This window comes from Schistocerca gregaria, chromosome 3 (assembly GCF_023897955.1).
Source record: "Schistocerca gregaria isolate iqSchGreg1 chromosome 3, iqSchGreg1.2, whole genome shotgun sequence".
Lineage (NCBI taxonomy): Eukaryota > Metazoa > Arthropoda > Insecta > Orthoptera > Acrididae > Schistocerca > Schistocerca gregaria.
The window spans coordinates 765,973,106-765,999,806 of NC_064922.1; the positions used below are offsets into that span (position 1 = coordinate 765,973,106).

The window sequence follows — 26,701 nt, forward strand, 5'->3', positions numbered from 1 at the left end:
TAAACAGATTCAGAATGATGTAAGTAGCAGTTGTTCGGTTCGGGATAGAGTAGCATGGGATAGACTAGCATGGAGTATGTAGAGCTGCACCATCCATTGTTTGGATTGGAGACCACAACAACAACAAAGTTTCACCCGCTGTTCTTAATAGTCTCATACATTATCAGTGGAAATAAGATCAGGTGATTTAGCGGCTCGATGGATGTGTGAGATGATGCATGACTGTTCATGGAATGACGTCCTGGAAACATGGATGTTGTCACCCTGCAAAACGGGGGAGTATAGAGCTTATTCATCATGTCGCTGTAGATGAAATGGTAACATCTGGTCACCGAGAATCTTGGAGTAAACATCGTAGTCTACGTTCAAGGTACTCTGAGTGGGCCCAAGTCACGGTACGAAAAACCCTCAAAAAATCGCAGAACTACCTGAAATCTCAGTGGATGCCCGAGGATACGACTACAAAACGGGTGGGAGGAAGGTGCAGGCTGGGTTTACAGAAGGCCATTTGTTACTTAACAAGAGTTGGTAACCGTTTATTTAACAAGATATACCTGTTAACATCAGTAACATATAAATCAATAGTAATTGTCAGATTAACTTCAGGACGGCGAACCCAAAGGACCAAACTTACAATTTTTTTTTCTTTTCAGAACAAATAATACCTGTTTAAAATTACAAGTTTCACATTTATTAAGTACCGTTCGAGAGCCCTTTAGGTATCTGTAAGATTTCAACCAGGTAAATTTGACGTTACCACGGTTACAGAAAGAGCAAAAATGGCTCTGAGCACTATGGGACTTAACTTCTGAGGTCATCAGTCCCCTAGAATTTAGGACTACTTAAACCTAACTAACCGAAGGACATCAGACACATCCATGCCCGAGGCAGGATTCGAACCTGTGACCGTAGCGGACACGCGGCCCCAGACTGTAGCGCCTAGAACCGCTCGGCCAATCCGGCGGGCAGAAAGAGCACTACCACAATGATTTGAAACCAACTCATTAGATAGTAAACTTCAAACATGTAAAGTGGTCCTCATTTGGAAAAAATTTAAAAGTTCAGGATTACCACTGAAATAACTCGATCGCGCCTTTGGCGATGGAAATTTGGCAAGTTTTCAAACACAAAAGGTAACAATGTTCAAAATTTTACAAGGTCAGCATTTGAAAATATTTTAAAACTTGTACGTCCAGGATTACAACAATGATTTGGGACTCACTTTGGGCGCTAACATCGTTTTACAATTTACAACAGTCCACAATTAAGAATTTGGGAGATCTTCAAATCAAGCAGCTATACTAGACAAGACCTGGCTGGTGGAGGCAAGGCTTGGCTAGGATGGCTTAGGGTAGCGGACAGCTTGATTTAAACGCAAGTCCGATTGACATGAGATTATCAACTTTACTTATACAGAGATGACGTGGTAAGCGAGGAGGCCGCGCCGCACACAGGTACACAGCCGAAGTGGACTAGCCACGGCCGATGGATCGGTGGGTAGTGATGACAGCGCGGCCAACGTCTCCAACGCTAGGATCAACACGGGAAGCCCAGGGCAAACAGACATATAATTCATGCAAGACTGAGCATCAACTAAGTAAATTCCCAAGGTCCAGTATACCAAATGCATACCCCGTACCAGACATGGATCAGAATCTAAGTGTTACAAAGACTGCATAAGTACAACAAAGATTAATCGGTTAATCATTTAACAGTAATGAGCATACACACAAGAATTAATTTGATTAAACAGCCAATTGTTAACAAGACCTCCCCCCCCCCCAAAAAAAAAATTACGTAAGTAAGCTTAAATGAAGGAATGCTTAAGCGCTAATACGTAAGCACGGGATCACAATGGTAATAAAATAATCAACATAAACAATGAATTCCTTCTTTTAAGAGAAATGCTGTATCTCACCAATACCTTCCAAAGTGAGTACTTAAAACGAGCCAACATTCATCGTGCCGCTGGAGTTTGCTTATTACGACCATGCTCGATGTTACATTTCATACACAAGTTGGCAAGGAATAACCTGCCACCGTAAAGGTCAGGCACGATATTCGACCTCAGTGGTTGCTAATATATGCCCTAGAATATATTACAACCAAATTAATTTCATACCCAAGCAATAATGACAAGATCACCGAAATGCTGAGCAAATTACAACAAAAGGAAAACACAGTTTAAATACACTCAAATATAGCTTGCCTAAGGAGATTCATACAGGGAGGGAGGGCGAATTTAGTTGCTTGAGTACGGAGTGACGGACAGCAGCGGGTAAACCAACCTAAAGGGAGCAGCGGAGCACAGGTGTCAAAATTCACAAACAGAAGCGCTTTACCAAAAAATAAGGTAGGCGGGCGGTTGCCAGAGAAAATCAAAGTGATCACGACGTCCACATCAGCAGACGGTCACTCGCAAATCCAGAAAGTCAATCCGGCGCAACAGCGCAGAGCCAAGCATTCCACACCAACACGATACGTTACCATTAACCGATTAGGCTCCGTAGTAGCACGTTCATCGTTAGTCATTCGTTCCTCTCTCTCTCTCTCTCTCTCTCTCTCTCTCTCTCTCTCTCTCTCTCTCTCTGCCCCACCGTCCGTCAACAACCTGTCTCTAACTTCCTCTAACCAAAGCGCGAATTACAAGAAGACCAAAGCGCCTCCCAGTGACAGGAAAATGGATCGCGCCAGTAAGCAACGATATAACAGCACGGAAAACGACCGGACACGGCTCACCACCTTCTGCCTGAACTAGACGGGCGTTCATTAAGTAGACCAACACATTTTTTCCTTTGAGGAGGTTGGTTTCATTCGGTATCCCAATACAATATATTATTTCCCTCTGCTTTGGCTACAAAACGCTGTATTTCAATATAATCTTCGTTCTTTGTGGCAGCCTTACGCCACTTTACTGGGAAGGCTGATATGCCCACATACTTTTAATCGCCGTCGGAGCCAACGCCTTGCTGCATCAATAACCTCCCTATTATTCACGTACTGCTCTCGCGGAGTACATCCTTTATTGGGCCAAATTGTTGCAAGTCGGAATGCACGAGATCCGAGCTGTAGGGGGGATGATCAAGAACAGTTCAGTAAGTTTTCTCAGCTGCTGTCGGCTCGTAGACCTGTGTGAGACCTTGCTTTGTTAGGAAGAAGGAAAAGTTCCTCTGCATTTTTGTATCGACGATACGTTGAAGTCAGCTCTTCGGTTTATTGAGGGTACCACAATTCACTTCAGAGTGATCGTTGCACCATGAGGGAGGACATCAAACAGAATAACCACTTCAGAGTCCCAGAAGATCGTCGCTATAACTTTACCGGCTGAGGGTGCAGCTTTGAACTTTCTCTTCGGAAGAGAGGTAGAGTGGCGTCATTCCATAGATTGCCGTTTTTTTCGAATTCAAAGTGATGAACCTATGTTTCAACGCTTGGTCGTCAAAAAATTATCACAATCACCCTTGTAACGCGCAAAAAATTCCACACAGATGATCCTTCCTTGCTCTTTATCGTCTTCTCCTAGGCGGCGAGGAACCCAGTGGGCAAACATCTTTGAGTACCCAAGTGGTGGTGGGTGTCCAGCACTACTAACAGAGACGTCTAGTTTAGCAGTGATAGGTTTCTGATTGTGATCAGTCGATCATCTCCAATGAGAGTGTCTGCACGTTCCAACACTGCGAGAGTCACAGCTGAGTGCAGTCGGTCGGGACGCGGCAGATAGGACGAGTTTGCGTGACCTTGTTGCGATGACAACGGACGCCTCACCCATCTACTCTCCGTGGTTTTGTTCGCTGTGAGGTCTCCGTAGACATTCTGCAAGCGCCTATAAATACCTGCGATGCTCTGGGTTTCCTCAAGAAAGAAACTCATTGACATTTCTCTGCTTGGAACTTACTTCCGTTACTGGCGTCATTTTGAAGGCTACTTATAGCGCGAATTTTTTGTACGGAAATGGATTGACAAAAAAATATGTTCCTTTACTTATACATCGACCCTTGCCTATCTGCCACGCACTGTAGGTTAAACAAATCGGGTTGTCTGTGCACTCACCATCTTGCACTAAATGAAAAGAGGCAAAATAGCTACTCGCTGGGTCACATTAATCGCCTGGTGCCAAGTAGTGTCCAGTTTCTGTGTTGTTTGGCCACCTGAAGCTTTATATACGGCTGTCAGCAGTGGTTTATAGGATGTACCCCACTCCAAATGACAACTGGTTGAGATGGACCTGCATCAATTCCGGTGGGTATTGAAACCAGTTGTCGTTGATTAGGCATGTCGCTAATTTCTGGTCTCTGTCGATACCACATTTTTGCGACCACTGTTCTTCTACCATGCTACATGGTTGCGAGTGATTGCACCATTCCTTCTAGACATTTTGGACAGTCGACAGTGGTACACCAACAAATCGGGCAAGCCCAAACACAACAGCTTATTACATTCCGCCACGTCTCTGCGTCGATCGATAATATTGCCCTGATTCCATACAACCGACCGGCACACATATAACACAGTGACGGTAGCAAATGTGGCAGCAGCAAGAAGGAGTTTCGCGACGCAAATGAAAATTGGTAGAAGTGTTTGTTCATCTGAAAGATGATTTTTTTCTGACTTCGTGCCAGGCGCGTCAGCGTGGCGCTAGTAATGCCACACCACTATAAGGATGCAAATCAGATTTGCTTTAAATACACACTGGAACAGTCGTGAGGGTTAGTAACTTTGAGTTTATGCTTGGTCAGTTGATGTTAGTCAAGAATGCATTTAAGGTGACAGCACCTCACTGAGGTTGAACGAGGTGCCGTAATAGGGATACGAGACTCTGGATGTTCCTTCTGCGATACTGCACTAAGACCTGGCTGTACGTTATTGCTGGTAGCGGTCACAGGAATGTGCGGCCGCAAGAAGACTTGGCCGATAAAGAAGACCGTCGTGTTCGGCGTGTGGTTCTGTCACACAGTACTGCAGCTACAGCAGCAATTTGAGCGGCAGTTGCAACCACAGTGCCACAACGAACTGTTACAAATCAGTTACTTCATGGACAGCTCTGAGCCAGACGCCCTGTAATGTACATTCTACTGACCCCAAACAACCGCCGTTTGCAACTTGAGTGGTGTCAATCGAGAGCTCATTGGAGGGCAGGGTGGAGGTCTGTTGTGCTTTCTGTTGAAAGCAAGTTCTGCTTCGCTATCAGTGATTGTCTTTTGTTAGTTAAAAGAACGCCAGTTTAGCGCCTGCAACCAACCAGCCCGCGTGCTAGACACATTGGACCTGCCCCTGGAGTTATGCTCTGGGGTGCACTGTCGTCGCTATCCCACGCACCGTGACTGTAAAATAGTACGTCAGTCTGGTGATTCGATATGTTGTGCTGCTATTCATGAACAGCATTCCAGGGGGTGTTCTCCAACAGGCTAACACTCGCTCACATACCACTCTTGTACTCAATATGTTTTACAGAGCGTTGAGATGTTGCCTTGACCTGCTCGGTCACTAGATCTGTCTCTAGTCGAGTGCATTTGGGACATCATCGGACAACAACTCCAGTGTCATCCACAAACGACTTTATACGTCCCTGTACTGACTGAGCAAGTGCAGCAGGGATGGTGCTCCATCTCACAGAATTACATCTGTCATCTGTACAAAACAATGCATGCACATTGTAAGTAGGCTGTTTAGGTTTTCATGTTGGTAATGCCACGTAGAGCTCTGTATGAAAATCACTGATTATGCAGTGTGCAGCCTGTGGCTGGTTTGCATTGTTGGAATTTAGTATTGTAGTGTTGGGAAGTTGGCTGTTAACAGCGCGTAGCGTTGCGCAGTTGGAGGTGAGCCGCCAGCAGTGGTGGATGTGGGGAGAGAGATGGCGAAGTTTTGAGAGCGAATGATCTGGACGTGTGTCCATCAGAGACAGTAAATTTGTAAGACTGGCTGTCATGAACTGATATATTATGACTTTTGAACACCATTAAGGTAAATACATTGTTTGTTCTTTATCAAAATCTTTCATTTGCTAACTATGCGTATCAGTAGTTAGTGACTTCAGTAGTTAGAATCTTTTATTTAGCTGGCAGTATTGACGCTCGTTGTATTGCTGTAGTTTGAGTAACGAAGATATTTGTGAGGTAAGTGATTTATGAAAGGTATAGGATATTGTTAGTCAGGGCCATTCTTTTGTAGGGATTATTAAAAGTCAGATAGCGTTGCGCGATAAATATTGTGTGTCAGTTTAGTGTTTATTAGAGTAAGTAAAGAGAGTAATGTCTGAGTACGTTCATTTTTGCTCAGCTGTTTGAAAAGCAAATAATGTAAGAGGTTTATCAGCACAGTCATTCATAAATTTTTCTAAGGGGACGTTTCAACTTTTGCATGGTTGCATTCAACATTCTCGCGGTGACGCAGTAGGTTATTGCGCTTATGTCGACCTCTACAAATGTATTCCCAAAGTTTCATTACTCTACATTAATTATGTTTCGCTGTTGCGATTTCATCCATTCCCTTCTTCAATTCCATGACTTAAGGTCGGTGGTGGACACACACATGCACGAGTGATAATACGTGTACACCGTCTACAGCGCTGCAAGACGAGCGGTTCTTCTTGAGTGACTAATGTTTTGGTCGGTGAGCTTAAATCACCTTCCCACATCCTCTGTGTACGGTAAGGCCTATAGATGTGCCAGATGGCTGTGCGCAGAAATTTGGATGAGGCTCTCGGTCCTGTAGCGGTAGGAGGCGAACGGCCAGATCTACAGCGTCTGGTGAGCGTCCGCAGCGAGGCGTCCTCGATGGCGGGCAGCGACGCGGGTGCCGTCGAGGCGCAGCCGGAGGCTCCGGAGGAGAAGGTGCCGGACGCGGGGCTGGCGACCGTGCTGCGCCTCAACTCGCCGGAGTGGCACCTGCTGGTCACCGGCACCGTGGGTGCGATCATCGAGAGCGCCGGCTTCCCAGTCTTCGCTGTCTTGTTCGGAGACGTGCTCGGGGTAAGCGCGAGGACCGCGTTGCGCTTCTTAGGACTTCTAGCAATTTGACATTAAGCAAACCTACGAAGATGAGTAGATCCGTGAGGAATGTCTTTTAGTTGGCACCGTCACTATCAGCATCGTACAATATACAGTGTGATTCCACTGCAATGTTACACATTTTCAGGATGCTGAGAAAAGTTAAATGTAACAATCTCAAGTAAAAAATCCTAGTCGAAACGACCGAGCCGAACGATATAAGCTTATGTATACGTGCACAGGTACAGCAGGGTAGGCTACTTCCAGAGATGTTGGTAAGAACTAGAAGAAGAATAAAATTTCTAGGTAATATGGGCTCTAAAATGCTTACCGTAAGAGCTATGAGCATCTTGGCTACCGGGTAACACACCGATTCTACTGAACAGGTGCCCACAGTTCTTAAGGCATGCATTTTAGAACCCATATTTATGGAAAATTTTTCTTGTTTTGGTCCATACTACCACCTCTGAGAGATGCCTGCCCTACAATCTTAGCAACAGCGACACAGACACATGTATTCCTCTGTCAGAGGTAACACAACGATTTTCGCTTGCAACTTTCGAATTGTTCTCTACGACCACGTCCCTTAGCTCAAATTGATACATTTACCCTTCTTCATAATGCCTGAAAGTTTGTAACGTCGTCACCGTATCATCGTGTGTACTAGTCAAAAATCATCCTCATGTTGTTGTTGCGGTCTTCATTCCAGAGACTGGTTTGATGCAGCTCTCCGTGCTACTCTATCCAGTGCAAGCTTCTTCATCTCCCAGTACCTACTCCAACCTACCTCCTTCTGAATCTGTTTAATGTATTCATCTCTTGGTCTCCCTCTACCATTTTTAACCTCCATGCTGCCCTGCAATACTAAACTGGTGATCCCTTGATGTCTCAGAGTATGCCCTACCAACCGATCCCTTTTTCTTGTCAAGTTCTGCCACAAACTTCTCTTCTCTCCAATTCTATTCGTTACCTCCTCATTAGTTATGTGATCTATCCATCTAATCTTCAGCATTCTTCTGTAGCACCACATTTCGAAAGCTTCTATTCTCTTCTTGTCCAAACTATTTATCGTCCACGTTTCATTTCCATATAAGGCTACACTCCATACAAATACTTTCAGAAATGACTTCCTGACACTTAAATCAATACTGGATGTTAACAAATTTCTCTTCTTCAGAAACGCTTTCCTTGCCATTGCCAGTCTACATTTTATATCCTCTCTACTTCGACAATAATCAGTTATTTTGCTCCCCAAATAGCAAAACTCCTTTACTACTTTAAGTGTCTCATTTACTAATCTAATTCCGATTTAATCCGACTACATTCTATTATCCTCGTTATTCTTTTGTTCATGTTCATCTTATATCCTCCTTTCAACACACTGTCCATTCCGTTCAACTGCTGTTCCATGGCCTTTGCTGTCTCTGGCAGAATTACAATGTCTTGGCGAACCTCAAAGTTTTTAATTCTTCTCCATGGATTTTAATTCCTACTCCGAATTTTCCTTTTGTTTCCGTTACTGCTTGCTCAATATACAGTTTCATAACATCGGGGATAGGCTACAACCCTGTCTCACTCCCTTCCCAACCACTGCTTCCCTTTCATGTCCCTCGACTCTTATAACTGCCATCTGGTTTCTGTACAAATTGTAAATAGCCTTTCACTCTCTGTATTTTACCCCTGCCACCATTAGAATTTGAAAGAGAGTATTCCAGTCGACAGTATCAAAAGCTTTCTCTAAGTCTACAAATGCTAGAAATGTAGGTTTGTCTTTCCTTAATCCATTTTCTAAGATACGTCGTAGGGTCAATATTGCCTCACGTGTTTCATTATTTCTACGGAATCCAAACTGATCTTCCCCGAGGTCGGCTTCTACCAGTTTTTCCATTCTTCTGTAAAGAATTCGTGTTAGTTTTTTGTAGCCGTGGCTTATTAAGCCGATAGTTCGGGAATTATCACATCTGTCAACAGCTGCTTTTTTTGGTATTGGAATTATTATATTCTTCTTGAAGTGCGAGGATATTTCGCCTGTCTCATACATCGTGCTCACTAGATGGTAGTGTTTTGTTAGGCCTGGCTCTCCCGAGGCTATCTTTTGTTCTAATGGGATGTTGTCTACCCCCGGGGCCTTGTTTCGACTCAGGCCTTCTCTCAAACTCTTCACGCAGTATCAAACCTCCTATTTCATGTTCATCTACATTCTCTTCTATTTTTATAATATTGTCCTCAAGGACATCGCCCTTGTATAGACCCTACATATCCTTCCACCTTTCTGCTTTCCCTTCTTTGCTTAGTACTGGGTTTCCATCTGAGCTCTTGATATACATGCAAGTCGTTCTCTTTTCTCCAAAGGTCGCTTTAATTTTCCTGTAGGTAGTATCTATCTTACCCCTAGTGATATGCGCCTCTACATCCTTACATTTGTCCTCTAGCCATCCTTGCTTAGCCATTTTGCACTTCCTGCCGATCTCATTTTTGAGACATTTGTATTTCTTTTTACCTGCTTTATTTATTGCATTTTTGTATTTTCTCCTTCCATCAATTAAATTCAATATGTCTTGTGTTACCCAAGGATTTCTATTAACCCTCGTCTTTTTACCTACTTGATCCTCTGGTGTTGTGTTGTGCGTATTATCATCATTTCATCCTCGTCGACACGCAAGTCACCGAAGTGGCGTCAACTTGAAAGACTTGCACCAGGCGAACGGCCTACCCGACGAGAGGCCCTAGCCACACGAAATAACAATCTTCCAATCCTTGCTCTAATTAGGACAGCCACGCTGCTAGTTTGTTCATGTACAGAATATCTTTTAATAAATAAATACTTAAAACCGGCAGTATATTTGCTGTGTGATGCAAATTTTTTTGTGGACCTTTACGTCGATACCTTTCCCGTCGATGTATTTATATATCTGGATTATTTCTCTCAATATATCGTCAGCAGATATTGAGATTTCGTAAGTACTGATACATCGAATACCCAATATTTTTAAAAATAACAGCATCCATAATACCTACTTGCATAGAGGCGGCATGTGAACCAACGCGTTGTCTAAGTGCTCAGTTTGTGAAGTTCTTTCTTTCTCTTCAGTAAATCGGCATGTACGAGTACGTCACATCTACCGATTTCCGTCCAATTCGGGTAATTCCTTCGTGGGTGTTTTTTTCCTTTTTCTCTCCCTGAGAATGTACCTTAGACGTATTATGCCATTAGGGTGATACACTTCATTCCATTTATGATGGGGCATATCTACCGTAATTATTAGTGACACATCACATTCTCACAGAACTCTGTTCACTGACTAACGAAAAGTCCACTGCTGATTTCAGTGATCACACCCTGTTACAACAGTCTCCTGTTACGTACACTTCAGTCTCACACATGCATATAATTATGGACTAAAAGAGCTGTAACGTCTGCATGACATCAGCGGCAAACAGCAATAATAGACGTTTCCAAATACTGCTTTTCGTTGCTGAAGATGGTCGTTGCTCCATACCGATACGGCTAATTTCTGCATCTTATCAGTGTCCTAATCGCTGTGCCATTCTTCAAATTTCGTACAAGCTTTCCTTAAGGATACGATACTCTAACGTTTCACATCGGAAAAGGACAACAAATATATCACTTCTGACTTAAGCAGAAAATAACAGCATAAAAATATATGCGAGCGTAGTGAATATCTGTAATTCCTTCTCACACATTTTATGTCGATTCACACAGGTGCTTTCGCTCCCAGATCCTGATGACGTGCGTAGCCAGACCAACTGGTTCAGTTTGCTGTTCTTCGCTATCGCTATCTTCATTTCCGTGGCGTCATTCCTCCAGGTAAGTGAAAAATTGTGCCATAATAGGAAATGGCTGAAGTCACTCAACGAACACAGTTTTCATTTGATCATCTGCTTCTTTCATTGGAGTGTGATGGGCAGAGAATCCGATTATCTGCGCATTTCTACAATGTTCTTAGAAGACTGAGTATAGTCAACACCAACTCCAAGAAAGGCATCGGTGCTCGGTTGTGACGTCACGTGGGGTAGGTAAGAACCGTCGTAGGCATGCACGTCTGGATGTGCTTGTAACTTGTTGAGATAAACGTCTGATAGTCTTGGAGAAAAGCTTAGGTGTTTTTCTGCGTTTTGTAGTTTTCTTGTGTGAATCCAATTTTAGTACCACGGTAAACATACAACTGAATGCCATAGCATTGTATTACGATGTGCTGTAGAAGATAATGTATATCAACACGACAAGATGCACTACACCACTGCAAGTTGCGGGCATTTTGCGGTTAACTGATGTGTAATATACCCAGCCATTTATGGAAACTTATTCTCATTAAAAATTCAATTTTGTTCCTTTGGCATCTTTACTGAAAATTATAACATTTAATTTACGTATGTGAATGTCCAAGTGGCCTCAGTTTTTTACTTCTTTTTGTGGAAAACACCTATAAGCTGACAATAAAACAGCTGTATATGGCGTCATTAACTCCGGTCCAGAGTGAAAATTTATTCTGGAAACAATTCGCTAGCCTGTAACAAAGCCGAGTCTCTGGAAATGCTTGTACCAGACTTGCTAGCCCCGCAAGGAATATGGGAGAACCTCCGTGAAGTTGAAGCCAGAGGATGATACACTAGCGCAAGTAAACTGTAACAAAACTGTAAGGGCGGACTGCGATTCGTGCTTGGATAGCTCAGTCCTTAGAGAATTTTCCCGTGAAAGGAAAAATCTCCAGGTTTGAGTTCCAGCCCAGCATACAATTTTCGTCTGCCATGTCGTTCCAAATAACTCTTTCTCTCTCTGTGTGTGTTTCTTTGTCTTTCCCTTCCTCTAGTTTTCTTTCACACCTCCCCCCTTCCAAATTGTATCGTAGTAAGAATTCTCATTTATATGACGTCCTAAACTCTTCAATCCATAGATCAATCAAGAAATCTGAAGGAGAGCACCAACATGGACGCAGCAGGTTACAGAAGCGACGTAATACGGACTAACTTACTCATAAAATGTACTAATGATGTATAAGCAGCACTACGTCTGTTAGTGTAGGACCATGAAACTCAAATAAGACAGTATGTGCTTAGCGATATGTACCCGTGGTCTAGGGGTAGCGTCTTAGATTCATAATCAAAACGTTTTCGGTCCCGGGTTCGATCCCCGCCATTGCCTAAATTATGATAAATAATCAGAATTGGCGGCCGAAGACTTCCGGCATAAGAAGTCACCCTCATTCTGCCAAAGGCCTTGTCAAAGAGGGCGGAGGAGCGGATAGAGGTTCAGGGCACTCTCTTGTCCTAGGGGTGGGAAATTGCCCCGGAAGAATCGGAAATGATCAACGACATGAGGATGCAGAAGGCAATGGAAACCACTGCATTAAAGACACGTAACGTGTATCCACAGGACATGTGGCCTGTAGTTGAAGAAGTGTCATGATGATCTCTCCATTGGCAAAAGATTCCGGAATAGTCCCCCATTCGGATCTTCGGGAGGGGACTGCCAAGGGGGAGGTTACCATGAGAGAAAGATTGAATAATCAACGAAAGGATAATGTTCTACGAGTCGGGGCGTGGAATGTCAGAAGCTTGAACGTGGTAGGGAAACTAGAAAATCTGAAAAGGGAAATGCAAAGGCTGAATCTAGATATAGTAGGGGTCAGTGAAGTGGATGGAAAACAAGGATTTCTGGTCAGATGAGTATCGGGTGATATCAACAGCAGCAAAAATGGTATAACAAGTGTAGGATTCGTTATGAATAGGAAGGTAGGGCAGAGGGTGTGTTACTGTGAATAGTTCAGTGACCGGGTTGTTCTAATCAGAATCGACAGCAGACCAACACCGACAACGATAGTTCAGGTATACATGCCGACGTCGCAAGCTGAAGATGAACAGATAGAGAAAGTGTATGAGGATATTGAAAGGGTAATGCAGTATGTAAAGGGGGACGAAAATCTAATAGTCATGGGCGACTGGAATGCAGTTGTAGGGGAAGGAGTAGAAGAAAAGGTTACAGGATAATATGGGACAAGGAATGAAAGAGGAGAAAGACTTATTGAGTTCTGTAACAAGTTTCAGCTAGTAATAGCGAATACACTGTTCAAGAATCACAAGAGGAGGAGGTATACTTGGAAAAGGCCGGGAGATACGGGAAGATTTCAATTAGATTACATCATGGTCAGACAGAGATTCTGAAATCAGATACTGGATTGTAAGGCGTACCCAGGAGCAGACATAGACTGAGATCACAATATAGTACTGATGAAGAGTAGGCTGAAGTTGAAGACGTTAGTCAGGAAGAATCAATACGCTAAGAAGAGGGATACGGAAGTTCTGAGGAATGACGAGATACGTTTGAAGTTTTCTAACGCTATAGATACAGCAATAAGGAATAGCGCAGTAGGCATTACAGTTGAAGAGGAATGGACGTCTCTAAAAAGGGTCTTCACAGAAGTTGGGAAGGAAAACATAGGTACAAAGAACGTAGCTGCGAAGAAACCATAGGTAACAGAAGAAATACTTCAGTTGATTGATGAAAGGAGGAAGTACAAACATGTTCCGGGAAAATCAGGAATGCAGAAATACAAGTCGCTGAGGAATGAAATAAATAGGAAGTGCAGGGAAGCTAAGACGAAATGGCTGCAGGAAAAATGTGAAGACATCGAAAATGATATGGTTGTCGGAAGGACAGACTCAGCATACAGGAAAGTCAAAACAACCTTTGGTGACATTAAAAGCAACGGTGGTAACATTAAGAGTGCAACGGGAGTTCCACTGTTAAATGCAGAGGAGAGAGCGGATAGGTGGAAAGAATACATTGAAAGCCTCTATGAAGGTGAAGATTTGTCTGATGTGATAGAAGAAGAAACAGGAGTCGATTTAGAAGAGATAGGTGATCCAGTATTAGAATCGGAATTTAAAAGAGCTTTGGAGGACTTACGGTCAACTAAGGCAGAAGGGATAGATAACATTCCATCAGAATTTCTAAAATCATTAGGAGAAGTGGCAACAAAACGACTATTCACGTTGGTGTGTAGAATATATGAGTCTGGCGACATACCATCTGACTTTCGGAAAAGCGTCATCCACACAATTCCGAAGACGGCAAGAGCTGACAAGTGCGAGAATTTTCGCACAATCAGCCTAACAGTTCATGCATCGAAGCTGCTTACAAGAATAATACACAGAAGAATGGAAAAGAAAATTGAGAATTCGCTAGTTGACGATTAGTTTGGCTTTAGGAAAAGTAAAGGCACGAGAGAGGCAATCCTGACGTTACGGCTAATAATGGAAGCAAGGCTAAAGAAAAATCAAGACACGTTCATTGGATTTGTCGACCTGGAAAAAGCGTTCGACAATATAAAATGGTGCAAGCTGTTCAAGATTCTGAAAAAAGTAGGGGTAAGCTATAGGGAGAGACGGGTCATGTGGAAAACACTGATAAGGAGAAGGGACAGGATGATAGGACATCTGCTAAGACATGAGGGAATGACTTCCATGGTACTAGAGGTAGCTGTAGAGGGCAAAAGCTGGAGAGGAAGACAGAGATTGGAATACGTCAAGCAAATAATTGAGGACGTAGATTGCAAGTGCTACTCTGAGATGAAGAGGTTAGCACAGGAAAGGAATTCGTGGCGGGCCGCATCAAACCAGTCAGTAGACTGATGACAAAAGAAAAAGTGCTTAGCTATAATGATGTTTTTACTTATTTGGTCGCACAAATCTCTCAATATTTTTTGACACCCCACCATCGAAAGTTTTATATTTTCTCTGTAAGAGGCAGGAGATACCACTGTTATTAATGTAACAGAAGGAAAATTTGGTATGTGCTAATATTTCAAAGAAACTGTGAATTTTGAATTACTTTCGGTCGCAAATAAGAACCTCAAGCTATGAAATCCACTATGTGTGTAATACTTTTTCAGCAGCATCAGTGACAAGAATGTATGATATACACCTAGTAAGCAATAAACTGGAAGTTAACTAATCGTCTAAGAAAACAGTAATTAATTTGCGAGGTACTTAGCCATAAATTGTTCAAATACAGGAATACAAGGTACAGTCATTTGAAGATGTGTTCAACATTTATTGTATAGCACTACAGAAAAAATTTAAAGGACTTACATTATATTAATGTATCACATGCACACAGACACACACACATCCAGAACCATAACACAATTTCATAAGAAACTTGGTTCCTTTCACACAGTTCTCTCAGCATAGGACTTAAAGGAGCGAAGCAAAACATGTTCTTAACTATCACGCCATTCAAAATAATAACCTATGTTTTAATGTTTTTAATTTATAACATTGACTTTCTATTTTTATTGATAATAATGTAGCTTCAGCTACATTCACATTGTTTCTCAATTTAAATTCAGCATTAGCGTAATCATCATCAATTTTTTTCACATGATCATTAAGTATGGCCTTAGAAACAGGTGACAGCCAAATTTTAATTCTGTTGTTAAGAGGTCCATTCATTGGACTGAAATGCTGTAGGGCGAAACCTTCTCTATTCACAATGTCTGTGGTCAAATTGATTAAAAGTTTTCACTGAATTGCTATGTCTAACAAATTTAGCTTTTCAGAATGAGATTTTCACTCTGCTGAGGAGTGTACGCTGATATGAAGCTTCCTGGCAGATTAAAACTATGTGCTGGACCGAGACTCTAACTCGGGACCTTTGCCTTTCGCAGGAAAGTGCTCTACCAACTGAGCTACCCAAGCACAACTCTCGCCCCGTCCTCACAGCTCCACTTCTGCCAGTACCTCGTCTCCTACCTTCCAAACTTTACAGAAGCTCCTCTTTCATATCAGCGCACACTCTGCTGCAGAGTGAAAATCTCATTCTGGAAACATCCCCAAAGCTGTGGCTAAGCCATGTCTCCGCAATATCCTTTCTTTCAGGAGTGCAATTCTGCAAGGACCTTGAATATTAAAGTAAGCAGCACCATTGTATCTTCGTACTTTCGAATATTTTTTGCTTTCTAAATTTGGCAGAAAAAAATAGGATTAAATACTCCAGTTGAAAAAGGAGAATGTCTAGTTAAGCTTAACTCAGTCAACATCATTCATTGAATGGTATTTTTGCATACAGATTAAAGTATGCATTCATTAATCCTCTTTGTTATAAGACAGACTTAAAAAATTATCATCCAATTGCCTTACCAGTATTTTTCCAAAATAATCAGAATATTAACTACAAATAATTTATTTCGCACGCTACAGTTTGGATTCCAGAATGCTTGCTCAACTGAGAATTCTATTTATGTATTCACTTACCAAGTGTTATAGACCTTATATATAACAATATCACCAATTGATTTTTTTTGTTCTTTCAAAGGCATTATATTGCATAAATCAAGTTAATGTCTTGGAGAAACTTCAGTTTTATGGGAATAAGGGTTTTTACAAACAAATACTTTGAATCATACTTCACACATGGAATGCAAAAAGTTGTGCTGTATAATTCAAACAATGTTGGAAGCAGAGAAAATTTTAGATACTGGGTGAGGGAAATCACAAAGGGAATTCCACAAGATTCAATTTTGGGTCCATTCCTATAACTTAAATGTCTGAAAGGCCTTCCATTTAGCATTTGTCAAGCAGAGTTGGCACTTTTTGCAGAGAATTTCTTTAGGGAGAAAGCAACAAAATAGATTGTTAATGACGTTTTTCAAAAAACTGTTCAGTTATCTTCCAAAAACAATTCTCTCTTATTTTAGAGAAAACACACTATATTGAGTTCTGAACAATAAATAGAGTACTATCAACAGTTGCTACAGCACATGAGCAACAGTCAGTAAAGAGGGTAGAATCCTTCAATTTTTTTATGTACATATTGATGACAACTTGAACTGGAAGAAGAATATTACTGAGCTGCTCGAACAATTAAGTTCAGCTGATTTTGCTGTTTGTATGACTGCTAGTCCTGGAAACAAACGAATCATTCCCCTGTCTTATTTCGCATATTTCGTTCACTACTATCTTACAGAATAATTTTCTTGGGTAACTCATGACTCAGAAAAAGGTATTGACTGCAAAAAAAAAAAAAAAAAATTAAAAAAAATGAGCAGTGTCATACATAGTGTTCACCTGCAGTCGCCATGTAGGTAACTCTTCAGGGAGCTAGGCATTGTTACTGCACCACTACAATACATACATTCAATAAAGGACTTTGCCATAAATAATTCATCACAATTTGAGAAGAATACTTATGTCCATATCTCAACACTCGAAGAAAAATTACGGTTATGGCCTATAATTAAAACTATCAGAGGCTCAGAAAGCAGTTCAGTATGCCCCTACAAAAAATTCTGATCATTTCCCAACTAACATAAAATGTCTGACTGGTAGCAAAGGAAGTTTAAAATCTAACCTTCCTTTCGATGGACAAATTATTATATTTCAACTGGTAGCCTGACAAAAAACTGCACGAGAAAAATTAAAAAACATGTTCTTTAATGTTAAGACCAGTCTCATATACACGTCCTATAAACTGATTCGCTTCCCATCATTCCGATAAAGCAATCGCTCAGATTGTCCATGGAACAGCTTACAAATTCGCGACATTACCACGTGGGGATCTCTATCGGTTGCGACGTCTCTACAGATGGCTTAGCGTCAGGGCCATGAGATGTAGGTGGCTGACAGAAAACAAGTAAGCCAAAATAAAGTAAAATTAATTTGTGCCACTATCACCATGGGTGACGTACGAAACACATGTTGTGCAAAACGAATTTTTTACTGGACAGATCTGAAAGAGCTAGATGCGTTAGACATCATTTTTAAATTGTAGCTTAATACATTACGGGTTGAAGGTTAGTACAATACATAAAATAAGACAATATTTTTTGTTTATAAAAAACCGCATACAAGTACGTGATGAAACGAGTACGAAAGGAATAAAAATGAAACTGTCGTAGCAAGTGGACACAGGAGGCACACCTTCTAACTATAACGTTTTCATTACTGTCCCGTGTATGCTGGCCCTCTGTTTACGATTGCGTCATCATTACCTATACTCCACTATTACTCTGATTTCGTCTTCCTAGCGACATTCTTTTTCCGTGCCTTTGGGACGTTAATTATCTTCATGTTTTTCCTCCAAACTCTCTTTTTGTTTCTTTGTGAGCTTGTCACCTTTTACTTCTTGTGACTTTCATCTTACTGAACGTTGTTTGAGACTTTCCTCGCTAGCAAAAGTATACAGATTCATATCACAGGCAAATTTCAAGCCGTTTTCTTCGAACAGATCATTTCTTTTCCGGACGAGTAGTCCGTTTCCAATAACCACGAAATCATTCTTTTAGCGTTCCTTCCGATTGACTTTCCTCTCTCCTCTTGTTGTTTGATGAGGAATAGCTGCTAATCAGTAATAAGTTGGTGACTGATGATGCAGCTTTTAATGAAAAGATTTGTTTACTTCTTAGGATGTTCCTCGATTTATCTTTGGCAGCTTCGTCACCGTGTCTGTAATCAAAATAACAGTTTTTCTGCTTTAGAAATTGGAATGTTCTTTCAGATTCGCATGTCATGTGGCCTCGCTTCATGAAACACTGCGAAAAGGTTTGGTATTTAAACCATGACAATGGCCCAAAATCTGATCATCGCGAACTTTACCCCACCCCTTCTTCTCCCATTCCAGGCCAAATTCTGGCAACGAACATTTTTTCCACAGTCAGAATTCGAACCAGCTGACCCCGGGTCGAGTGCCACCACAAGCGCTTTTTAGCGACCGCAGCCATGAAGACGTGTTTCTTGGACAGTGCTTCAGTATATTGTATTAAATCCTAAATCTCTTTTAAATGTGTCGTACAGAGACAAAAACTGAATTTTTTATTGCCAATGCGTGCATCGCCTGCGAATCTTACATTAGGTAGCCCTTTTAGAACCTCTCAAGAAGCGTAGTCGGTGTTTTCTTCCGTTTCCTTCTCTTTAATTCCATACTCATACGTAATACGACCAAGACAACCTTACATTGACCAGGCACTTACAAAAGACTGCAACTGCATCCTGACACACTCAGAGAACAAAATTTTCACCAGTAGCCCATTAATACCAATGCAAGTGTGTCACAATGTGAGTCCATATTTAGGGGTGAAAAAGTCGTATGGCAATATTGGCCAGCGACACTTCCAGGTGCAAGACTTTTATTTGACGGCGCTTCGGTGACTTGTGCATCGATGACGAGGAAATGATTATGAGCACAACACAACACCCAGTCCCAGAAATTCGGTTCATGAACTGAATCTCCCGTGACTTTTCTGAGTCCTGTGCTTGTATGCCGTCGGAAAAATTTCAACAACAAGAAGGGGCTGTGCGACATAAACGACAGTTGGTAGGCGTATTTCTACATCTGAAAGATGGTGTCTATTCAAATTTCGCACCAGTTGGACAAGTGTGGCGCTAGTAAGATGAATATGAGAGTTCACATTAGGTTTGCTTTAAATAACAGTCTTGAACGTTAGTTATCTTTGAGAGTGAAAGTGGTGAGCTGGTGTTAGTCAAGAATGCCTTTAAGATGCCAACGAAACAATTATCAGTACCTAACTGAGATTCGACGAGGTCGTGTAATAGTAGTACGAGAAACTGGATGTTCTTTCTGCGGTATTAGAGAAAAGCTTCGCAGGAAAATAGCCACTGTACATGACTGCTGCCAGCAGTGATCACGAGAATATACAGTCGCAAAAAGGGCGGGCTCCGGGCGGCCAGGTTGGCCCTACCGATAGGGTAAACCATCGTCTTCGACGTAAACCTATGGCGCATCGTACTGCATCTGCAGCAGCAGTTCGAGCATCAGTTGGGACCACAGTGACACAACGAATTGTTACAAATCGGTTACTTCAGTTCCGAGCCAGACGCCCAGTAGCGTGAATTCTACTGACCCCAAAATACCGCCGTTTGCGACTTTAGTGACGTCAAGCGAGAACACATTAGAGGGCCATGTGGAGGTCTATTTTTTTGATGAAAGCAAGTTCTGCTTCGGTACCAGGATTGTAGTGTGTTAGTTACAAGGAGTCCAGTTTAGAGCGTGCAACCAATCTGTCTACGTGCCAGAAACACTTGAAATACACCTGAAGTTATTTTCTAGGGTGGAATTTCGTATGACAGCAGGAGTACTCTTGTGTCTATCCCACGCACTGTGACTGTAAAATCGTACCTCAGTCTGGTGATTCGACCTGATGTGCTGCTGTTCATGAACAGCATTCAGAGGTTGTTTTCCAACACGATAACGCTCCCTCACATACCAGTCTTGTGCCCAATATGTTCTACAGAGCTTCGACATTTTGCCTTGTCCTACTCCATCACCAGATTTGTCTCCAGTCGCGCACATTTGGGACGTCATCAAACAACAACTCCGTCATCCACAAACAGCTTTAGCCGTCCCCGTACTGACGGAGCAAGTGAAAGAGGCATGAAGCTCCATCACGCAGAATGACATCTATTATCTGTACAACACAATGCTTGCGCTTTTGCATACTTGCATTCAATATTCAGGAGATTACATCGGTTATTAATGGATCACATTTCACGTTTGTAATGGCTTATCTAGCGCTTACATTAACCTGTGATCCTGCAGTAGTAATCATTTAAATTTGTTACCTAGACATCCGTATTCCCGAAATATCATTACTTCATTAATTATTTTTTGGTGTTGTGATTTTTTTCCGGCAGTTAATTTACTGAAACTTTCTGGCAGATTAAAATTATGTGCCGGACCGAGACTCGAACCTGAGACCTGTGCCTTTCGCGGGGAAGTGCTCTTCGCAGAAGAGCTTCTGTGAAGTTTGGAAACGGGGTACTGGCAGAATTCAAGTTGTTAAGACGGGTGTGCTTGTGTAGCTCAGATGGTAGAGCACTTATCCGCGAGAAGCAAATGTCCCGAGTTCGAGTCTCGGTCCGACATACAGTTTTAATCCGCCAGAAAGTTTCATATCATAGCACTCTCCGCTGCAGAGTGAAACTCTCATTGTAGTTAATTTACTGTCTGAGTTCGCGCAGTTGTGAAAAATTTTCATTCCGTGCATTTTGGCAATCTTCTCGTGTTCTTTTCGCTGAGCTCATTGTGGTCACTTTACTTGTAACTTTCGGATTGGTGTGCTGCAGATCTACGCATTCGGAATTGCCGGCGACCGGCTGACGACACGACTGCGACGGCTCACCTTCTCGGCGATGCTGCGGCAGGAGGTGGCCTGGTTCGACGACAAGAACAACAGCACGGGAGCGCTCTGCGCCCGGCTGTCTGGAGACGCCGCTACGGTGCAGGCGGTGAGTGAACACCTGTACAAGCTACCGTTGCAAAGGAAGTAATGTAGTTTGAAAGATTGAAATATAATTAACATTATTTTAAAACACGCAAATAATTGAAATAATGTAAAACGAAACTAAATGCTTACTACGGCTGTTACTTCTCGAGCTGGCGTGCGATGATGTAATTGATCGAAAGTATGGTAGCAATGATTAAATTCGCTCTCTGTTGATGTTGCTCCCTTAATTAATTGGCGAGGTTAAACCTCATCGGTGGTTCTGCTGTGCTCCCAACAGCCATCACATCTAGCTTGAGTTCCAGTCTGCGACTGATGATAAAAAATAGACCCAGGGAAAAGCCATAGACCAAGTAAAACCAGACAGATTTGGTTAATTTAACATACATGTTGTTGTTTCAGCTACTGTGGGAGTCAGCACCGATACGAATACGGAAGGAGAGAAGTAGCGATGGCCAGTGGCAGGAATCCAAAATCACCTGTACTAAACACTGTGCGCTTAACTGATCACTTTATTTCTAAAAAAGAAAATAAACTTAACTTCTAAAGTGCCAGAGAGATCTGACGTTATCCTTGATAATGGAAGCAAGAGTGAAGAAAAATCAAGACACGCTCATAATAGTTGTCGACCTGGAAAAAGCATTCGACAATGTCAAATGGTGTAATACAATCGATATTCTGAGAAAAATTGGGGTAAGCTATAAGACGAGACGGGTAATACACTACTGGCCATTAAAATTGCTACAGCAAGAAAAAATGCATATGATAAACGGGTATTCATTGGACAAATACATTATACTACAACTGACATGTGATCACATTTTCACGCAATTTGGGTGCATGGATCCTGAGGAATCAGGACCCCGAACAACCACCTCTGGCCGTCATAACGGCCTTGATACGCCTGGGCTTTGAGTCAAACAGAGCTTGGATGCCGTGTACAGGTACAGCTGCCCATGCAGCTTCAACATGGTACCACAGTTCATCAAGAGTAGTGAGTGGCGTATTGTGACGAGCCAGTTGCTCGGCCACCATTGACCAGACGATTTCAGTTGGAGAGAGATCTGAAGAATGTGCTGTCCAGGGCAGCAGTCGAACATTTCTGTATCCAGAAAGGCATGTACAGGACCTGCAACATGCGGTCGTGCATTATCCTGCTGAAATGTAGGGTTTCGCAGGGATCGAATGAAGGGTAGAGCCACGGGTCGTAGCACATCTGAAATATAACGTCCACTTTTCAAAGTGCTATCAGTGCGAACAAGAGGTGACCGAGACGTGTAACCAGTGGCACCCCATACCATCACACCGGGTGATACACCAGTATGGCGATGACGAATACACGCTTCCAATGTGCGTTCACCGCTTTGTCGCCATTCACGGATGCGACCATAGTGATGCTGTAAACAGAACCTGGATTCATCTGAAAAAATGACATTTTGCCATTCGTACACCCAGGTTCGTCGTTGAGTACCGTATCGCAGGCGCTCCTGTCTGTGATGTAGCGTCAAGGGTAACCGCAGCCATGGTCTTGAGCTGATAGTATATGTTACTGCAAACGTCGTCGAACTGTTTGTGCAGATGGTTGTTGTCTTGCAAATGTCCCCATCTGTTGACTCAAAAGACGTGGCTGCACGATCCGTTACAGCCATGGGGATAAGATGCCTATCATCTCGACTGCTAGTGATACGAGGCCGTTGGGATCCAGGACGGCGTTCCGTATTAGCCTCCTGATCCCACCGATTCCATATTCTGCTAACAGTCATTGGATCTCGACCAACGCGAGGAGCAATGTCGCGATACGATATACCGCAATTGCGATAGGCTACAACCCGACCTCTATCAAAGTCGGAAACATGATGCTACGCATTTCTCCTCCTTACACGAGACATCACAACAACGTTTCACCAGGCAACGCCGGTCAACTGCAGTTTGTGTATGAGAAATTGGTTGGAAACTCTCCTCATGTCAGCACGTTGTAGGTGTCGCCACCGGCGCTAACCCTGTGTGAATGCTGTGACAAGCTAATCATTTGCATAACACAACACCTTTTTCCTGTCGGTGAAATTTCGCGTCTGTAGCACGTCATCTTCGTGGTGTAGCAATTTTAATGGCCAATAGTGTATTACTCCTCGAAGAATGCAAGCTGAGTTGCGTCTTCCAATTACCCACTGCTGATGCTCTCGAAGTGTGCGACCGAACTGGGGCCGACCAGCTATGGGCGGTTGGTTAGGTCAGCGTTGACAGGGGACGCTGAACTCTGTCTTCCTGGTGGTGTCGCGCTGCCCGCTCTTTCCACTGGCACGCGGGTCAGCGCCTTCTTGATACTGTTTCGCTGCGCTGCACAGGTCGTCGTGAAGTAGGTCCTGTAGGAATCTACATATTGTCTCAGAAGGACACATTAAATGATGGATAGCCTCTTACAAGCGAATAACGGTTAGTGCACACAAATCACGCTAAGAAACTGGCGAGAACTACTTTTGCTGCAGGTCGAGACACGATAAAAATTAAATAGGAAACGTATCAAGAACATTGTGATCAGTGATATAATTCCCAAATAAACAGAGTGTGCACCAAGAGATACTTAATAATACTCGTAGTTTTGAAAATTAAGGAGATTGGTTTAGGGAGTGTAGATTGCTATTCTGGAAAAGTGATACGATCACTGCGCTTACTGTTTTGTGCATGAACCATTGTACCACATCAGAATTATTACCGTTTATCACACAGAAACTGATCACTAACTGTACTGTAGTGAGTCACTTGATCAGTGGCCGCTTTCGACGTAACAAGCATGTACACCCATGCGTAATAGCGGCGACTCACTAGCTGACGATGCTACAACTAAGAACTGACTTCATACGGAGCATACACGGCATCGCTCCTCACTTTCGTGCACGAAGAACCAACGATTGCGTGTAGTTCAACGGTCAAGAGGATCAACCTAACACGTGCCCCTCTTGCGAACTTTTTCCGACCCGTGAATGCATTGCCTGTGGTCCACATGGTGAGAGACCTGTAACAGCAGGTCTTGTACGAAAAAGGGTGGTGGGGTGTGTCCCTACACCGCTGGTGAAGAAGGGCTTAAATTTAAACTAACGGCTACCTTGCCCTGCAAGGATCGGCGAGTGAAGTGTTATGAAACAATGTGTGCAGTGACTGATAGTGAGATATGAGTGAACAGTGTGGCATTACATTATTTAATAAGTTATTTGTAAATAAAAGGTATTGTGTACCAGGCGTAAATCTAATGATTGTCTCTAATTGGAAGTCTGTAAATATATATGTATACGAATTAGCTTATTTTAAATTCATGTAAATATATAAATATTATGACATGTCCTATATCCTTGTAAAAAGAGATCTACGGATGAATAAAGCTACTACTACTATTCCATACTGTACAAATACTGTATTAGTTAAACCAGACATCAGAAAATTATAATCTCTTCATGAGTTGGGAGAACTGTGGTTAGGCAAGTCCATGGAGGTCCCCCAAATACTGAAGAAAATTTATCTAATGTAATTTAACCGACATTTAATTAAATCGACCTTCAAACTGCAGGGCTGATTGGCCTGTGACCTATACTAATTCACTCGTATTTTGAAGACAAAGCTGAATCTGTAATTACAAGTAATAATTAAATTTTACTAGGCACTCTGCAGCTATCGTGCTTCCTCATGCTTCTCAGCTAGGCAGTAGCACACTATTCGATCACAAGTATCTGGACACCGAGTGATATCGGGCCCTTTACGAGGGCTTGAACTCTGCTGGGGACACTTTCTGTCAGGTGCCTGAATGTGTGCAGAGGAATGGGAGCTCATTCTTCCTCCAGAGACGAAACAAGAGAAGGTAAAGATGCTGGAAGGTGACTTTCAAAAAATGGTTCAAGTGGCTCTGAGCACTATGGGACTTAGCATCTTAGGTCATCAGTCCCCTAGAACTTAGAACTACTTAAACCTAACTAACCTACGGACATCACACAACACCCAGCCATCACGAGTCAGAGAAAATCCCTGACCCTGCCGGGAATCGAACCTGGGAACCCGGGCGTGAGAAGCGAGAACGTTACCGCACGACCACGAGATGCGGGCGAAGGTAGCTTTCTGCTGCATTCCAGAGATGTTCTGTTGTGGACTAAGGGCACCTCAGCCCATTTCAGGAATATTTTATGACTGATCCTCTACAGTGCTTTAAAATGTGTTAATGACCTTTCGCATTTAACGTTTCCTTAAATGCGATGAGGGACCACGCTCCAACTGCGAAAAACTAACCCCATACCATGACACCGCCTCCACTGTAGTTCAGTGTTGGCACTACACATGACGGCAGGTTTTAACGTTCTCTTAGCATTCCCCAAATCCATTAGGTTCCAGCCACTCACCGTCCAGTGGTGTCACACTTTAGGTAGGACCTTAAGCGTCGCTACAGAAATTTGTGGTTTGTGATAGCCGCTCGACCAGCAGACCCTACTTACTACTGCTAGCAGCACTTTGCAAAACACTGAGCGGTCGACGATCCTTGTCCGGCAGCACACAAGGCCTCCCTCCCTTCTCTCGGTTTAGCTGTGGTTGTCCCTTCACGTTTCCGCATCACAATCACATCACCAACGGTCAATTGGGACAGCTTTAGAAGGACTGAAATGCCCCTGCTGGATTTTTTACACATCTGGTGTGACTATGCCTAACGGTTACTGCTGAGTATTTGCTCTTCTATACAGACTCCCATACCAGCAAATGACTTGCGTATTTAACTGGGGTTTCTCGTACTTTTAGGTACCTGGTTTATGCACGGTTGTGTTTAAAACGAATAGCTTCATGTAGTCATAGGGTCGATATGCGCACGTCTGCTTCCACAGCTAATTAGCTGCAAATAGTAATCTTTAACTGTAATTCTCCAATTGAATAGTCTATGAAATGGCTAGAATTTCGAATTAATAAACTACACAGAAATACAAAATAAAAGTTAAACGAATAATTTAATAACAAGATTTCTGTTGTAATGTCTATTATTGATGTAGATGACAGAACATTATTTTGAATAATGTTTATTCAAGAAAAGACATCTCAAATAAACCTAAAGTGGTTCTACGATGTTTAGTTGAAATGAAGACACAAAATACCCTTACGAAACGCCATAAAGATACTCTGAGGGCGTTACGAAAATCGTAATAAAATCGCGAAAGTAAATAGCTATCGAAGGTGTGTAATAGCTAAGTTCACTTCGTGATCAGAAAATACGAAATATTCATCAGCTCAGAAAAGTTCAGAGTTCAACACAATGATTCGCAAATCAACACACGCGATGCAAAGAATAGTAACTCATACTCTGTCTATTCCCAGTTCCGTAAATCAAGCGGCATTCGCCAGAGTCCTAATCTGGAGCACATTCAAAACTTTCGAAATGTAAGTCCCTTGAGATGTATGGCAGCGGCCGTACAACGTCCAAGATCA

The 26,701-nt window shown here is 42.5% G+C and overlaps 1 protein-coding gene across 1 annotated transcript in view; it reads left to right on the top strand.

The window, feature by feature from the left end:
- LOC126354017 (ATP-dependent translocase ABCB1-like) overlaps positions 1-26,701 on the top strand; it is a 282,194-nt gene that overhangs the window by 174,942 nt on the left and 80,551 nt on the right. Inside the window, exons 14-16 of the mRNA XM_050003340.1 lie at positions 6,715-6,971; positions 10,714-10,818; positions 21,093-21,254. Coding sequence (XP_049859297.1) covers positions 6,715-6,971; positions 10,714-10,818; positions 21,093-21,254 — 524 coding nt within the window. The remainder of the gene's footprint in view (positions 1-6,714; positions 6,972-10,713; positions 10,819-21,092; positions 21,255-26,701) is intronic.